Source organism: Scylla paramamosain, chromosome 16 (assembly GCF_035594125.1).
Source record: "Scylla paramamosain isolate STU-SP2022 chromosome 16, ASM3559412v1, whole genome shotgun sequence".
Lineage (NCBI taxonomy): Eukaryota > Metazoa > Arthropoda > Malacostraca > Decapoda > Portunidae > Scylla > Scylla paramamosain.
Window position 1 is genome coordinate 17,696,195 of NC_087166.1, and position 14,672 is coordinate 17,710,866.

The following is a 14,672-nucleotide window of genomic DNA, read 5'->3' on the forward strand; positions in this document are numbered from 1 at the left end:
ATTTATTTATTTATTTATTTATTTTTATTAATCCAGTGAAGGCAGATTTCACTGTCAGCCCATATTGCTACTTGCCTAAAGAGTGGGTTAATCACTTTGGTCCCAGGCTGATCTTTTGTGGTTGTTTCCACTATATATGTTGCTAATTGAGTATCCATTTCTAACTGAGTCAAAATTCGGGTTTTCATCGATTTTGACACTATGATTATCTGTGACTGAGTAGGCTGCTACACCATATACCTTTGCGGAAACGTCACAGGAGATGTGAAGTTGTATATTGTCATTATGATTTAGCTCGACTTGTCTAGGGATAGAGACTTCAGTACATGCAATGGAATTCTCCTTTATTCTATCCTATTCAAATGACTAATATTCTGGGACGATGGTATAACAACTAATTTTCTCCTTCCAGGCTTCTTGTATTAACATTTTCCCTCTTATTGTTATGGGCATCAAATAAGAGAGAGATTTGGCTTTCTAAGCATCTCTTATTTTTTCCATTTATTAATTAATTAATTTATTTTATTTTATTTATTTATTTATTTATTTATTTATTTATTTATTTTATTTATTTATTTATTTATTTATTTATTTATTTATTTTTGCATGGTATTGAGGCTGGTGTAGGCTTATTCTATCACCTTTCACATTCCATTCCATGTCCAGTAAATTTTGCCTCACGGGTAACGTTCCATTAGGGGATTTTGTAAAATTATTGAGTTGTTATTCCAACTCTGCAGAGGCATGTTACCAGCTAAACATTCTTTGTTGCCTTTTCTTATAAAGTCACCCGTTCTTCCTCTGTGTTTACTGTTATTTGTAAATTGCCCATATAAAATGCACGACTTATTTCAGCAGAACCAGCTTTGTCAAAATTATTTAAGGTTGAACATAACAAATATGAACCGGAACATGAGTCAAAGAGAACAGACAAAAATGTACACATCCAAGGGACTATTCTCGTCGTTCGGGTCTCTTGGCCATAAGAATTTTGTAAAGTTTCTGTGTTCTTCTTACCTACAATTGAAAACCACTCTTACAGAGGTTGTGACAAAGTCTTTTTTTTACCACATGATGATTGGTGTCACAAAGATGGGGTCTGCTCTGTAAGTTGGTATTACAACTTTAGCAGGTAACAGTGGTTCAATCTTCAACCATATGATGTTTTATAATTTACTGGTTCCTCTACTCTTTATGAAGTTACTTGCGGTTTGATTTTTTATAATATTATCATATTGTTCCATCATTAGCTTATTTTTTCTTTAGTTTAGTCCACAAATTGTTTAATTAATATAATTGGCTGGTAAAGATGGTGAATTTATTTTTCAAGGTAATCTGATCCAGTACTTTGTATTCTACAGTTTTATTAAAATAATCTTGGGTCACTTGCTCTTTGAAATATGGAGCGTTAGAATTTATACCCGTAGTGTATAAGTTCCACAACTTATGTATAGGTTCATTCCTTTCTTTTTTCATGTCACACAGCTCATTAGGGATAATTTGAGCTCCTCTATGAGTTACTACTAATGACTGGATTGGTGTCACAAAGATGGGGTCTGCTCTGTGAGTTGGTACTACTCCTTTAGCAGTTAACAGTGGTTCAGCCATCAAGGTTAAAGCATTATATAGGGCGTAAAAGAAGTATATATAAGAGATTGAGGGCAGGTGAGGAAGTTTTAAGGACACAATATAATGAATTAGTTAGAACAGTCAGGAAGTTAACGAGGAAAGCTAAGGACAATTATGAATCAAAGGTAACCAGCCAGGCGAAGACGGACCCCAAGGGATTTTATCAGGTATACAGGACGAAGAATAAGGATACTGTAGGTCCATTAAAGGCAGCAGATGGGGAGCTGGTTAGTTCTGGGGAGGAGATTAGTAAACTTCTGAATGATTATTTTTTAACTGTCTTCACCCAGGAAAACATGCAGGATATGCCAGATAGTGAACAGGTGTTTAGAGCAGATGAGAATGAGAAGCTGACAGTTATTTCCATAACTAGGGAAATAGTGGAACAGGAGATAGATAGGCTAAAAAAGTTCAAGTCACCAGGACCTGATGAAATATACCCCAGAGTACTTAAGGAATGTAAAGAGATTATTAGTGAGCCGTTAGTTTCTGTCTTTAGGAAATCACTGGAGTCGGGTGAGGTACCAGTAATGTGGAGGCAGGCTAATGTAGTACCCATCTTTAAGAAAGGAGATAAAACTTTAGCGTCTAATTATAGACCTGTCAGCTTAACTTCAGTTGTAGGTAAAATGTTAGAGTCAATAATAGCGAGGAACATTAGGGAACATTTAGACAAACATAACTTGATCAATCAGTCACAGCATGGCTTCACGAAGGGGAAGTCTTGCCTGACAAACTTGTTAAGTTTTTACAGTAAGGTGTACGAGGCAGTAGATAATGGTGATAGTTATGATATCTTATATCTGGACTTTAGTAAAGCATTTGACAAGGTACCCCATCAAAGGCTCCTGAGAAAGGTTAGGGCACACGGGATAGATGGGAAGGTGTTAGGCTGGATAGGGTCATGGCTTAGTGACAGGCGACAGAGAGTGGTTATAAACGGCTCGAAATCCGAGGGGGTCATGTAATTAGTGGGGTGCCACAGGGATCAGTATTAGGACCATTGTTATTTCTAATGTATATGAACGACTTGGATAGTGGAATTAGTAGTGATGTTAGTAAATTTGCGGATGACACAAAGATAGGTAGATTAATTAGGTCAGAATCGGATGCCATCGCCTTGCAGGCAGACTTAGATAGAATGAATGAATGGACGGATAGATGGCAAATGCAGTTCAATATAAATAAATGCAAAGTGCTTAGCGTAGGTAGAGGAAACCCACACAATAGGTACACATTAGACAACCAAACTCTGGTAGGTACAGGGTACGAGAAAGATTTAGGAGTTATAGTTAGCTCTGAACTCCGTCTAGGGAAACAATGCATAGAAGCCAGAAACAAGGCAAATAGGGTACTAGGATTCATTTTTAGGAGTGTTAAAAGTAGAAGGCCGGGAGTAATATTAAAGTTATACTTGGCGCTGGTCAGACCTCATCTAGACTACGCGGTGCAGTTCTGGTCCCCACATTACAGGAAAGATATAGGTCTATTAGAATCAGTACAGAGGAGAATGACTAAAAGGATACAGGGGATGAGGAGTATCCCTTACGAGACGAGGTTGAAGCTGTTAAATTTACATTCTTTAGAGAGACGTAGGTTAAGAGGGGACCTGATAGAAGTCTTTAAGTGGTATAAGGGTTATAACAAGGGAGATGTAAGCAAAATTCTTAGGATCAGCAACCAGGGTAGAACAAGAAATAACGGGTTCAAGCTTGAAAAATTTAGGTTTAGGAAGGAGATAGGAAAAAATTGGTTCTCAAATAGAGTGGTAGATGAATGGAACGGACTCAGTAATCATGTAGCTAGTGCTAGGACACTAGAGAGCTTTAAGAGAAGATTAGACAAGTTTATGGATGGGGATAGCAGATGGAAATAGGTAGGTGTGTTTCATACAGGGACTGCCACGTGTAAGCCTGGTCGCTTCTTGCAGCTTCCCTTATTTCTTATGTTCTTATGTTCTTATGTAAGTTACTGCCAGTTGTTGTCAGCATTAGAACACCATATTTCTTTAAGGTTTTCCCTACAAATTTCCCTTAATAATTTGAACATATTATTATATGAATTTGTCCCACCTCATCTGATGCTATATTTTGATTTGCTAATTTTATAGCTTTTGTTGTAAGAACATTGGCAGTTTTTTATAACCCTTGATGGTTAAATTGGTGTTCATGTCTGAAATCACCACCAATGTTATCTTTGTTTTAAATTTGCTTGATTTGATGATGGGTCGTACTATGGTATGACCATTTTTGAATTGTGCATTTAGGCAGTGTCCTTTCAGGGGATTCCCCGGCTTATGGCGCTGCCAAACCTTGTATTGGGCCAATTATCAGATAAGAGCCTACATGCCGCTTATAATCTTGCTCCCCACACAGCACCTGTGTCTCTCTGTGTGTGTGTGTGTGTGTGTGTGTGTGTGTGTGTGTGTGTGTGTGTGTGTGTGTGTGTGTGTGTGTGTGTTTGCATATACGATCTACACTTCATGCAAATTTATTTCTATCAGAGATCTATACTTGCCTATGAATCATTAGAATTTGAAAAAAAAAATCTCCTTTGTCAGTCAATCAAGCTGTCCCCCATACCCACCACCACTCTCTCTCTCTCTCTCTCTCTCTCTCTCTCTCTCTCTCTCTCTCTCTCTCTCTCTCTCTCTCTCTCTCTCTCTCTCTCTCTCTCTCTCTCTCTCTCTCTCTCTCTCTCTCTCTCTCTCTCTCTCTCTCTCTCTCTCTCTCTCTCTCTCTCTCTCTCTCTCTCTCTCTCTCTCTCTCTCTCTCTCTCTCTCTCTCTCTCTCTCTCTCTCTCTCTCTCTCTCTCTCTCTCTCTCTCTCTCTCTCTCTCTCTCTCTCTCTCTCTCTCTCTCTCTCTCTCTCTCTCTCTCTCTCTCTCTCTCTCTCTCTCTCTCTCTCTCTCTCTCTCTCTCTCTCTCTCTCTCTCTCTCTCTCTCTCTCTCTCTCTCTCTCTCTCTCTCTCTCTCTCTCTCTCTCTCTCTCTCTCTCTCTCTCTCTCTCTCTCTCTCTCTCTCTCTCTCTCTCTCTCTCTCTCTCTCTCTCTCTCTCTCTCTCTCGTGAATTTCGTTTAAATGTGATAAGTTTCCTTTTAGATATGATATTTCTCTTAAATTATGATATATTTTTATACAGTATTTACGACTTTTTTCCACACCACCACCATCGCTTTTGAGGGGTCAAGTAATGACCCCATATTAGCCTTTCCTTCCAAAAAATACTTATTTACTGAGTAAATAAGCTTTTTTTCTCGGCTGTGGAGATGACGAGAGCGAGCAGGAAGAGGTAGCTTCAATCCTGGCTGGCGGTACGAGAGGAAGTGACCATGGATTGTATCAGTCGCATCAGTCATAAAAAAATATTTTTTATATATATATATATATATATATATATATATATATATATATATATATATATATATATATATATATATATATATATATATATATATATATATATATATATATATATATACTCATCGTTCATATATTTCATACTCACGTGGCTAGGCTCAGTCTATTTTAACCTTTTCTCTTCCCTATCGCCCTCTCAAGGGAACACCACACCTTCCTTACATTCCTGCCAGTCTTCAAGGAAAACACCTGCTTCGCCTTCCTGTCTTCCTCCCAGGTCATTGGCCAGAATAAGATCTGTCATTGGCTCCTTCACCCTTTTTACGGGCACCTGATTGCCATTTCTTCATATCAGATTCTGAATCCTGATCCACTTCATTTCACATAAATAGAGCCTGTACGCGTAATTAGATCATCAATTCACAATCAGTCCAGAGTTCAGATCAGTTCAGAGAGAGAGATCAGTTCAGAGACAGTCAGTCTTCAGAGAGAGAGAATCAAGCATCGTCACGTCCGTCGTAATCTGTGTTTCGGTATCACACGTGTACATCTCTGATCTCTGTCCATCATTAAATCAAGAAGAAACCTTATCGACTTGTGTTATTTTACTCACACAGTCAATCATAATCCAACCAACCTCCACGCTATCAACAATATCCATCAGAGAAGCAGCCAGCCACCATCATCTATCCTGTCACCATCATCTCCAGCAATATTCAATACGTCAAGCAACCAGTGATCTTATAGAACAGCGGTATCCATTTATTACCAGATCTTTCCAGAGTTAATTAATACCACACCAAACAACTATCTGATACAAGATTACTTATGTCACTCTGACCGTGTGACTTCACTAGGTCACCCATGGAGACGCGACAACGCCTGGAGGAAACGTTGTCAAGTACTGTGGTGTTTGCAAAAAAAAAAAAAAACAATGTAAGTATTATTAAAAAAGAAAAAAAAAACATATATTACACTAACTTGCCTTTTTTTAGAGCATCACATGGTATATATACTGCAATAGCATTTAATTTTGAGGTAAGAAGTAACTGACATGAGGTGTGTTTTGGTATATGTGTGGCAGAACTGCATGTCGGTGAATCCCCGGAAAGTACAACGCCTAAACGATCAATTCAAAATGGTCAGACCATAGGTCATAAGTTTGGTTATTATTATTAGTTAGGAAATCTGAAACTTTTTAATTGAGCTTGTCCTTTTATTGGCAGGTTTAAAGCTGTTACGGTTTTCTTACTTAAAAAGCTTTTCTGCGCTCCTGTGTCAAACAGCACCTTGGCCTTCATTAGTCATCTTTGACTACTGATTTCTGCTTCTGCTATTGGAACTGCTGCAGGAGAGATATTATTGGTTATTATTGGTCTTATCATGTGAGGGCGTTATTTTAGTTTCATACTCTATTATCTCACATAGAGCAACATGATGTACACCTTTCTTACAAATAGGGTACATATGCATATTAGTTTTATATTTACAGTCTTTTATATGGTGTGACTCACTTAACCATAGTGTGCACCTTCCTAACTCCTCTAGTCTATTTATACTCATTTCTACCCCTACTATTTACCACAGTGTACTGAATTATGTTGTTCAAAGTAAAACGCACATCTCTTATGTGTTGGAGTTTTAGGTCTTACTCCTGTCCTCTTATTAGTATAGGGTGGTGCCTCTGCCCTCTTATTCACTATGGTGTACCTATTGTTTCAGGGTTCTCCTAACTTATTTTGGGTTTATTCACTGGGCTATAATTAGTTATGGATTCACTTCCTTTAACATTGTAGGATGGAGTCTTATTCACTCGTTCATGGTAAGTTTTATTAGAATCTGCCTTATCATTGCTCATGTTTTTACAAGTTTCCAGCAAATAATTCATTTATTTATTTTTTTCTGTATTTTAAATACGACATTTGTAAGGTTTTCTTATTTAACTTCCTTTGTATTATGATGTTTATGAGCCACGCTGCATTCTCAGTATTAACATTTGTTTAATAAATTTTAAAATACATTAATCTTGAAAATTGCAAAATCTTGTAATTATGGTTAGGAGATGCTGAACTGGATTTTTAAACACGAACTGAAGGGGCAAGCACTGAAAACTTTAAAGCTAAATGTTAATTATATTATTGGTATTTATATTCCCATCTGGTTTAATGCGAGGTTCAACCCTAAGTGGGTCGATGGTCCCAATCACCCGTTGTTTCAATTGCAAGCTTGTAAGAACATAAAGCTGGTGAGAGATATCGTATTACCTATGGTGAGGAGGTCCACCTGGTATGCTCGATCAGAAGCAGTGTTGCAAGCCATGCTTTCCAACCAATGTTCAAAACTTCCTGCTGAAGCTATAGAAATCATCCTAAGAACTAGAGGTATCCCATCTGACTATGACCAGTTGGAAGACTGCTTATTTATTCAAAGAAAAGTTGTCCAATTAAATGTAGATGTCAACAAACTGTCTGACTTGCTAAATTTGATTGCTGAAGTGTTGGGACCACCACTGACAAAATCATTTACTAAAAATAAATAAATAAATAATAAAATAAAATAAAAAACTTCAAAGACATGATAATGCAAGTACCAAAGTGACCTTCACACACACACACACACACACACACACACACACACACACACACACACACACACACACACACACACACACACACACACACACACACACACACACAAAACGTTGAGAGATATATTAAAATGGTCACTGAAGGCGCAGGCCATGTTTACAGTCACAAAAAGCTAGAAAGTTACATTAAAGCACAAGAAGAAAACCAGCAACTGCCGGAAAGGAACAACAAGAAGGATATGACGGCTTTGGGCTACTTATAAGTAGTATATTGTTGTACATTATAGTACATATGAAGCTTGAAACAGTAAGATGTTAATGAATGCCAATTATGTTAAGAATCCTCAGATTATTTAAATTCTAAACTCATTTTGATTCAGGTAGGAGGTATTTGAAATTACTTTTCAAGCCAAATTTCGTTCTGTATGTCAAAAGGAAACAATAAATTGCTACCAAAATGACAGATTTTTTATTTTCCTTTCACCTTCAAAATTATCACATCCCTGTTTGCATCCCCTGTTTGGCTACAAACTTTTACCCACATCCCCATCAGCATTCACAAAATATGTACATGACCTCCATACATACATCTGCATCCGTGGATCTCTGATCTCAGACATCTGATATATATATATATATATATATATATATATATATATATATATATATTATAATATATATATATATATATATATATATATATATATATATATATATATATATATATATATATATATATATATATATATATTAATTATTTCATTTTTTTCTTTCTCTCTCTCTCTCTCTCTCCTCTCTCTCTCTCTCTCTCTCTCTCTCTCTCTCTCTCTCTCTCTCTCTCTCTCTCTCTCTCTCTCTCTCTCTCTCTCTCTCTCTCTCTCTCTCTCTCATGGAAATCATATCAACGACAAGAGGAGGAAGCAAACTTGCTTGATTGCTATGCCTACACCATTGAGAAACACAAAGACGATGTAACATATAAGTTATGTGAAAGAAGTTGTGGAGGCCAAATGAAATCAGAAGAATAAATTATTCAAGGAGAAGCAAATAATCATTCACATCTGTCTGATACCGGATGCAATCTGTTCTTGAAAATAATACGGAAAATTAAGGAAAGAGTTAGACAGAGAGAGAGAGAGAGAGAGAGAGAGAGAGAGAGAGAGAGAGAGAGAGAGAGAGAGAGAGAGAGAGAGAGAGAGAGAGAGAGAGAGAGAGAGAGAGAGAGAGAGAGATAAAGAGAGAGAGAGAGAGAGAGAGAGAGAGAGAGAGAGAGAGAGAGAGAGAGAGAGAGAGAGAGAGAGAGAGAGAGAGAGAGAGAGAGAGAGAGAGAAAAAACTACCCATTCCAAAGAAAATCAGAATAATACCTCCTCAGGTACCCCAAATTAGTAGCAGCAAAACGCCAGAGGGATTGGAGCAATAGGACAAGATACAGGTATGAGGTTGTGATCGGAGGAACCCAACGGAGAAGACAGAGTGTTATAGCAGCATAAGCAGAAGGATTAGAAGTTTCTTATCTTCAAAGACGGTCAGGAATACGCGTATGGTGTTGCACTACTTGCTTTAGGTTGTGGAAGATAAGTTAATTAAGTTAGTTCACTATATTGGTCAGTGAAGGGAGAGGAAAACCAAAGCTGGTAGTGAACATTGAAATCTTCAAGATTGGATATTTAAGCTCAAGAGGACAGAGTCAGGATGTGCAACACTTTGGAAGTTAAGTATTAAGGGACCGTTTTAACAAAGATTCTCAGAGCTCGTCTCAGCCTTCTGCTTAGACTTGTCCTTATCTCCTAAGCGTGTTTAAAGTTGTGCTTAGACGAACTCTTAATCCCCAGTATGAAATGGTGAGAGAGCAAAGCAATATGATCTTATATTTCTCAATCTCGAGTTAATAGTGCATTTATTTTTTTTTTTCATTTTTGGAGTTAGATAACAAAAAAATGAATAGATCATGCGCAAGGTGCGTGTATTTTGTCTCAGTGTTTACGTACTTGAGCCAGCGTTGCCCCGCCACTCCCACTCAGCTGGGCATCCTTTCCTTGCCCTTTTCTTTTAGTATGGAGGAGATGATAACCCCCTAAGGCCGAAAAAGCCAATAAAGAAAACTCAGCAGGACTGATGGCGAGAGTTTCCTTCCACGTCCAGTCAGTATTATGAGGAAAGATGTAGCCTGAAGGGCATCGCTCTTTCAGCAGCACAAGAAAAGCTGCATGGGGCTTCACTGCTAAAAAGTTAAATGAGACACGCCAACAACAGGACACAGGAAGACACAAGGTCATCATTGCTGCAGAGCTGCATTTCCCATTGGCTAAAATAACATTGTAATTATTATTTTGATTACAAGCATCACTCCTCTCCAAGGCATCTCCCGCCAAATCTGTCGCAAACAACATTCCTGCAGGTCTAGTTCATATATGTCCAACAATTCAGAGTCACTCAGTTCATCGGGAACATCCTTACAGGGCGGATAATTCTTAAGGTGGCGGGCTCGGCCATCTTTGTTTGGTAAATTTAACTTAGTCTTAGCGTAACTCTTAAAGTTAAGCTACCTGTCTTAAATTTAAGACCTAGACTCAGCACGACTTGGGAAGTTAAGCACAACTCTAAACAAAACAGTTGGGTTGAGTCAAACCTTTGTAGTTAAGAATCTTTGTTAATACGGCCCCATAGTCAAAGGAGTTAGGTGAGAGGTACACAGCACCTTTGACTATTAAAAATACATCTATCTATCAACATTTATCTATCTTCCCATCCATCTTTCCGTCCATCCATGCATCCATCCATCTATCCACTCATACATCCATCCATATATCAGTCTATCTATTCATTCATTATCCACTCATCAACTCATCCTTTCAGTAATTTGTCCATCCAACTATCCACCTATCTATCCATCTATTCATTCATCTATCCACTCACCAGTTCATCCACCCATCTATTTATTCATTCATTAACCCATCTATTTATTCATACATACAACCATTCATCTATCTATCCACTCATTCGTCCACTCTTTCATCTATCCCTTCATCTATACATACATTTATCTATTCATCTATTCATACATCCATCCATAAAAAAATATATTTCCAAGCTGTTTCCAATTAGTTTGGAAACAGTTTGTAGACATTGTTCCCAAACAATGTTTTATGGTGTGGACAGCCCATTAGAAGACAAAACTAATACATACTACAACGTGTGCTAACACAAGACACCTTCTTATCTTAGAGAGATTCTACATTAAGGAGACTTGTCCATCGCTAAATTACCAACCTCTACAGCTCCAAACTCTTCCAAGTATGCGTAGGATGAACACAAACAAACAATATATATATATATATATATATATATATATATATATATATATATATATATATATATATATATATATATATATATATATATATATATATATATATATATATATATATATATATATATATATATATATATATATATATATATATATATATATATATATATACGAGTATACCAGCAAGAACTCATGAAAATCAGTTTCATGAGTTCTAGCTGGTACTCAATAAATAAGTAAGTTTTGCTCACATAATGTATATTTACTGGAATAAATAAACTGAGTATGCACCACTAACCCAAGGAGAAAAAGGCTTAATGAAACCACTTATGTCCGATCCCACTATTGGTCGCTTGTAGCCTGCCGTGTGCTCCTCGATGTAAAGAAAGTCACTGAATTCAAAGGCAGTGGCTCTCTCCATCGATATGATCAACATCATTGTTACATCTGCTTCCTGTACAAAAAATAAAGCATGTTTTATTACTAAATAGAGCATCTCTCTCTCTCTCTCTCTCTCTCTCTCTCTCTCTCTCTCTCTCTCTCTCTCTCTCTCTCTCTCTCTCTCTCTCTCTCTCTCTCTCTCTCTCTCTCTCTCTCTCTCTCTCTATCTCTCTCTCTCTCTCCCTTTCTGTGTGTGTGTGTGTGTGTGTGTGTGTGTGTGTGTGTGTACCTGGTTGTATTGTACAGGGCACGAGCCAAAGCTCATTTTGTCCTGTTTCTATAACCATATTTATCTGGTTTCTCTTTAAATATGTGTACACTGTTTACCACAATCACCTCTTCCTTCAAAACATTCCAGAGTTCAGTAGTTCGATACAGGAAGTTGTATTTCTTGATGTCGCTTGAACATCCACTCTTTTTTTTTTTTTCTTCCCATGTCCGTCTCTCTCCCTCTTCCATCTGTGGTACCAAGTCATTTATGTCTATTCTTTCTATATTGTTTGCTAATTTGTACATTGTTATCAGGTCTCCTCTTCCTCTTATCTCTTGTAATATTGGTAATCCCATCTCTTGAAGTCTTTCTTCATAGCTTAGGTCTTTCAAATTCTGTTACCATCTTTGTCGCTATCCTCTGTATTCTTTCCAATTACCGTATATCTTTTTTTTTCTATGTGGAACCCAAGCTACTAACTAATGCGCATCCCAATTTAGGTCGTATCATGCTTGCTATAATTTCATACATCATTTCTTTATCTAAATAGTTAAACACCATCCTAATGTTTCTTAACAAGCTGTATGTAGAGCCGAATATTTCGTTTATGTTCCCTTCAGGTGATAGTGTGTCCTGGATCATTACTCCCAAATCCTTTTTTCCATTACTTTCCATTATTATATCTCCTCCCATTTTGTAAATCCACGAAGGTCTCTCTTTACTCTTCCTATTTCCACCACGTGGCATTTTCTGGCATTAAATTCTAGTTTCCATCTTTGGCTCCATGCAAGTATCTTGTAACAGTTATCCTTTTGTAGCAGTTATTTTCATCCTTGATTATTTTCATTATTTTGTATCATCAGCGAAAAAGGTTTATATAAATATTTAGATCCTTTGTCGTATAATTTGCATATATTTGAAACATAACAGGAGGCAACACAGATCCTTGTGGTACCCAACTTGTCACTTCGCGTCAATTTGAATTAGTGTCTCTGATTACTGTTCTCATTTCCATCTCTTGTAAAATCCATCTCAATGTTGTTCCCCTTAGTTCCCCTTCATTTTCTAGCTTCCACAAAAGACTTGTGGGGAACTTTATGAAATTATTATTATTATTATTATTTTTATTATTATTATTATTATTATAATAATAATAATAATTATTATTATTATTATTATTATTATTATTATTATTATTATTTTATTATTATTTTTTTTTTTTTAGATCCAGGTATACCGCACGCATCAATCCATCCGTCCCCCTCTTGCACTCCATCTATTACTCTCGTATAGAAGCTCAGTAGATTTGTGACACAGGATCTCCCTTTCCTGAATCCAGATTACTTTTTTGTAATTATTTTTTGATCTTCTAAATAGTGTACCATCTATCTTTAATTACTATTTCACGAAGCTTGCTTACAATACTTGTTAGTGACCCTGGTCTGTAATCTAATGGTTCCATTTTATTTTCCCCTTTTGTATATTGGGACTTCTCCTCTGCATCTTGTAGGCTCGTTCACCCATGGTCTCACTGTAGTCACCATCATGGTATACATAAGTTCTTCACTCCATGGCCCGACATTTTCTTTCACTTCCATCTCCTTCCAGTTAATTCCATTAGTGTTGAAGTTGCCTACAAAGAGCACTTTGTTACTTTTCCTTATCATTTCCTCTATGCTATTTCTTGTTTGTAGTTGCCTAGTTTTATATCTATTGGTCTCCTATGCATTAGTTTTTGGTGGTATGTACGTCACAATAACTTTCCTTTTTTTCACTTCCTTTGATCTTAATCCCAACACTCATGTTTCTGCCATTCCACCACCATATTCCACTTCCTGAACAACAATATCCTCTTTTACCAATATCATCACTCCTCCTTCTCCCTTTCCTTTTTCTGTCTCTCCTCCACCTTCCTTTGCAAGTCTGATCTTGATTTCCTCCTTTACTTTGGTTTCCGTTGAACATACCACGTCTGGTTTATTGTTCTTGAAGTTCCAATAGGCTCGACACCAAGCTTCCGCTTGGTGATCTGTGTGTGTGTGTGTGTGTGTGTGTGTGTGTGTGTGTGTGTGTGTGTGTGTGTGTGTGTGTGTGTGTGTGTGTGCGTATGTGTGTGTGTGTGTGTGTGTGTGTGTGTGTGTGCGCGCGCGCTATCGGAACGTCTGACCGCACTTAGCCTAAAAGCGTGAGGGATTTCGGGCAGGGCTTCTGAAGATAGTGTCCTTCGTCTGACTTTCTTTTCCTTTACAATCAAACACGAAACTGTATTGTAGTAAATAATATTGATTTAATGCTAACTAGGCACACTAATGTTACCGGCCATAGAAATACGTTTTTGAATTAAGGAAATTGACAACAGGATAGATCTGAAGAGTGAGGGCAAGCAGCTTTTGTGATGAGACGTGTGTGTGTGTGTGTGTGTGTGTGTGTGTGTGTGTGTGTGTGTGTGTGTGTGTGTGTGTGTGTGTGTGTGTGTGTGTGTGTGTGTGTGTGTGTGTGTGTAACTATCAATTTATATATTTATCTATTTAAACGGAGAGAGAGAGAGAGAGAGAGAGAGAGAGAGAGAGAGAGAGAGAGAGAGAGAGAGAGAGAGAGAGAGAGAGAGAGAGATTGTGATGATACTTTTGAGAAATCGAAAGTAAACATGGTGTTGATGTTAAGAAAGAAAGAGAGGAGGAGAAAAAAAAAAAATATTAATTGTGTGTGTGTGTGTGTGTGTGTGTGTGTGTGTGTGTTTGCCATTTACCTACAGTCGTCTGCTGGTCACCCAACGAGCCGTTCCTCTGCGGAAAAAAGCTCAGAGCTCCTATTGACTGATCTTTTTGGTTAGGGCTGAGACCACTCACGCACCACACACTGAGACAGCGAGGTTACAACCCCTCGGCTTACATCCCGTACCTACTTGATAATAAATGAACAGGGGCTACACATTAAGAGGCTCGTCCACTTGTCTCGTCTTGCCCAGGACTCAACCCAATGCCTTCTCGGTTGCGCGTCGAGCATGCTGACCACTACACTATGCGGCGTGTGTGTGTGTGTGTGTGTGTGTGTATGTGTTAAAAGAGAACACTTAGGGATATCACAATAAGTAAGGAACAATTTGGTTTTATGCCAGGGAAAGGCACGGCGGA

The 14,672-nt window shown here is 37.6% G+C and overlaps 1 protein-coding gene across 1 annotated transcript in view; it reads right to left on the reverse strand.

The window, feature by feature from the left end:
- The window catches only part of LOC135108196 (glutamate receptor 1-like), an 80,532-nt gene that overhangs the window by 50,454 nt on the left and 15,406 nt on the right, over positions 1 to 14,672 (reverse strand). The window contains exon 4 of the mRNA XM_064018971.1: positions 11,185 to 11,340. Within this exon, the coding sequence (XP_063875041.1) occupies positions 11,185 to 11,340 (156 nt within the window). The remainder of the gene's footprint in view (positions 1 to 11,184; positions 11,341 to 14,672) is intronic.